The sequence below is a fragment of the Electrona antarctica genome (genome assembly GCF_951216825.1).
Source record: "Electrona antarctica genome assembly, chromosome: 19".
NCBI classification, from domain to species: domain Eukaryota; kingdom Metazoa; phylum Chordata; class Actinopteri; order Myctophiformes; family Myctophidae; genus Electrona; species Electrona antarctica.
Genome location: NC_136800.1, coordinates 43,468,154 through 43,471,693, shown reverse-complemented (window position 1 = coordinate 43,471,693; position 3,540 = coordinate 43,468,154). Strand labels below are relative to the sequence as shown.

The window sequence follows — 3,540 nt, the reverse complement described above, 5'->3', positions numbered from 1 at the left end:
CAAATTCAGTACCACTTGAAACTCTCAATATAATCGATTAAAAACAAATCGTTCTCCAAATATATAGCATATCTACAAGCTCACAATGCTTTGCATTGCATAGCTTGTAAAAGGTTGAGCACCACTGACATAGAAACATGTATTTTTTTTATATAATTTTATCCCACGATTTTGTAACGCATTTTTCACCCCTGTGTCAATTATCGAATGTGATCCTGGTCTCTACACACCCTCCGCCAACCTGGGGAGAGCAACAGACTTGAACTCATGCTTCCTTCATGCATGAGTGTCCAAGTCGCTCCTTTACACCTGACAGTGGGGAGTTTCCCTGGTTGGACGTATAGCACGTGGAAGGAACACGTTATTCCAACCAGTTCCTTTCCCCTCCATCAGGCGCCCCGGCTGGCCAGGGGGAGGCAGAAACGTGGGTTTTTCAGAAGACCTTTAGTATTTTTTGTTTTAATCGGCCTCAGGTCTAAATGGGTTAAAACAATAATCTGTGTACATACCTTGTGCAGGCACGTGTCCACCACAGCGTTGCAGACCGTCTCCAGGTCGCTCCACAGCTGTAGCCTCGAGCGCACGAACGCGCCCAGCTCCTCGTTGTTCATGACGTCCCAGACGCCGTCGCAGGCCAGCACCACGAACTCATCCCCCTCTCCGGACGCACGCTTCCACTCGCGCACCTCGGGCTCGGGGCTCACCGGCTGCTCCGTGGGGCCCTTGCCCTCCACGCCCTTGTACTCGTAGTCCCCCAGGGCCCGGGACACGGCCAGGCCACCGTTCACCCTCCCGTTCATGATGTGGCCGCCGGCGTTCCTGATGCGCTCCATCTCGCCGGCGTCGTAGGGCTTGTGGTCCACGGTGGAGAAGCTCACCCGTCCGTCTCGGTACAGCACGGCCCGCGAGTCGCCGCAGTTGATGAAGTAGAGGTGGTCGGGGCTGAGCAGCACGCCCACCGCCGTGCAGCCGCTGCGGTCCGCCTCCTGTTGCCTCCTGTTGCTGCTGGGCCCCTGGGGGCCCTCCTGCGGCCCCGGGCCCTCCAGCTGCAGGTCCGGGCCCTGCTGCATCTCCGGGAGGCCGCGCATGTGCACGTCGATCTTCAGGAAGCCCGAGCGGATGTCGTCCTTCACTGAGCCGCCGCCGCTCCCCCCCAAGGAGGACAGAATGTGATCCAGCATGTGGCCGGCGCAGTAGTCGGCCACCCGGGAGCCGGCGTGGCCGTCGTACACGGCGAAGAAGGACCAGTCGGCGCGTCCTCCGGGGAGCCCCACCACGGCCGTGTGGGCGTCCTCCATCGTCACACGCCAGCCCTGCATGGAGCTGAGGCCGAAGCGCAGCCCGTTGCCGGCGCCGTGGGCGCCGTGCTTCTCCGTATTCGGCTTGGGGAGGAATTGACCCATGATTTACTGTAGGGAGAACAGAGGAGGCAGAGGCAGAGGAGAGAGAGAGAGAGGGGGGGGGGTGGGGGGCAAAGTGCTTCCATCAACAACGGTGACACACAGATGATGTGAACGATGACATGGCATCCTGTGGAAATAAATGTCGATGCAGAATCTGTAGTGGATACTCAAACAATGTACACAAATGAGGCAAGACAAGAATTCAGACAAAACGGAGCCGAAAACGTGCATGACCTGTCAATGTAATGGAAACCCAGTCTGGCTCATTGAACAACCTGCCCATACTGTAGCTACTCCTAGGAAACAGACATGTACAGTACATACAGTACTGTTGATTGATTAGGTCAGATAAGGAGCTGAAGGAACAGTCACGACTGTCTGAGAACAGTACTACTCATCGCTGAGCAAACAAACAAAGGAAGTAAATCATCCTGTGAGTTCTCACTAGACACGCCGTTTCAAAGTCCTATAGGTCAGGGGTTCTCAACCCGTGGGTCGCGACCCCTCGGGGGGTCGCCAAATTATTTCAGGGGGTCCCCAAATTATTTTTAAAAAAAAAGAAAAAAAAAAAGATTATTTTTTAAATTTTATTTTCACAATTTTTAAAAAATAGCGGACCTACAAGCTCGTAGCGTGCCACTCGGTGGCGCGCTACGAGCTTGTAGGTCTGCTATTTTTCAATAGCTAAATTATAACAATGCTTAAAACACCAAAAGGGGTTCCCGCCCAAAATGGTTTAAGGTTATTGTAGCAGTCAATTTATATTGGGGGTCGGGAGGGGGCGGGACGGGGGTCCCGAGACATTGCCAAAGCATTTCCGGGGGTCCCCGGCCAAAAACGTTGAGAACCCCTGGTATAGGTTACGTCCTGTAGGCAGAACGCAGTTCATGGAGAAGAATTACTACCTGAAATATGACTTTTATAAGGGATATTAAATTACTTTACTCAAATTTCCTTGACAATCCCACGAATTCAACGTGACAATCAAAATGTCTCTTGTTTGTGTGGACCACAGTGGCAGAGAGCCGCATTGTGAGCTTGTAGATATATTTTCTATTTTCAAATAGTCATTTTCAAGTAGTGCTGAAGTAGTTAATGTAGGCTATGTTTTGCAATAATAATCCAAATCTACAAAGTAAGTACGTTTTCAAATAAATTGTAGTGGAGTAAAAGTACAATGTTTACCTGTAGATGAGATGTAGTGGAAAGGAAGTCTGGAAATCTCCGCTGGAGCTGCAGGTAGCCTATACCGAGTTATTACCGCTGCTGGTGACCCGGTTCAGGATAAGCGGTTGAAGATGGATGGTTGGATGTAGTTTGAGTGGAAGTAAAAAGTATTGAATATTGGAAACACTCGAGTTTAAAGTAATACAAGGAAAAACCTCAAAATGGTAGTTAAGTATGTAGGCCTACAGCTCCTCTCACACTGATACTCACCTGAACCCTCTCAGGCCTCCTTATAAACATAGTAATATCCCTCCCCCTCCCCCCTCTCACCTCACAACTCAAGCAAATTGATTCACTCATGTTTTTTGTTTGTTTGAAGCCAGTGGTTTTCAACCAGTGGTCCGGGGACCACTGTTCTTTTTATTTTATTTAACCTTTATGTAACCAGTAAAAACACATTGAGACTGCGTCTCTTTTACAAGTAGAAACTGGCCAAGAGGCAGAAATACAACTACACTTCAATACCACATCGTCAATGTTACATTTTGGAAGTACAACATCCATAATACACCTCAAAGTACCTATGCATAAATACAACACATCACCAGAGTCCTACTTTTTAGTAGCAGGGCAAAATACACAATATACACGATCTGAACCGACATAATACATATCTAGGCATGAACATAACGTACTGTACATATCCAAACATGTGCAGGTGTTGGACTGTACATCTAAGACGATCCTTTTGAAACTTCTCAAGGGAACTTTCAAAGCCAATTTTAGTCTGGACTGCAGGTCGACTACATCTACAGTTGATTTAGTCGACTAAAATGTATTTTGGCGGGCCTTGATGCCGTCATAATGGTTGATTTTTCACTTGCTGATAGCCGATCTACAAATAGCCGATCTACAAGCTCACAACGCGTCGCAGCGCGACGCGTTGTGAGCTTGTAGATCGGCTATTTTC

General features: G+C 49.1%; 1 protein-coding gene across 1 annotated transcript in view; it reads right to left on the bottom strand.

Moving 5' to 3' along the window:
• Nucleotides 1-1,404, bottom strand: part of LOC306943163 (protein phosphatase 1B-like) — a gene marked incomplete at its 3' end in the record, with an annotated part of 2,055 nt that extends 651 nt beyond the window's left edge. The window contains exon 1 of the mRNA XM_079529364.1: nt 510-1,404. Coding sequence (XP_079385490.1) covers nt 510-1,403 — 894 coding nt within the window. The 5' untranslated portion in view covers nt 1,404. The remainder of the gene's footprint in view (nt 1-509) is intronic.
• Between the last annotated feature and the right edge of the window lie 2,136 nt (nt 1,405-3,540).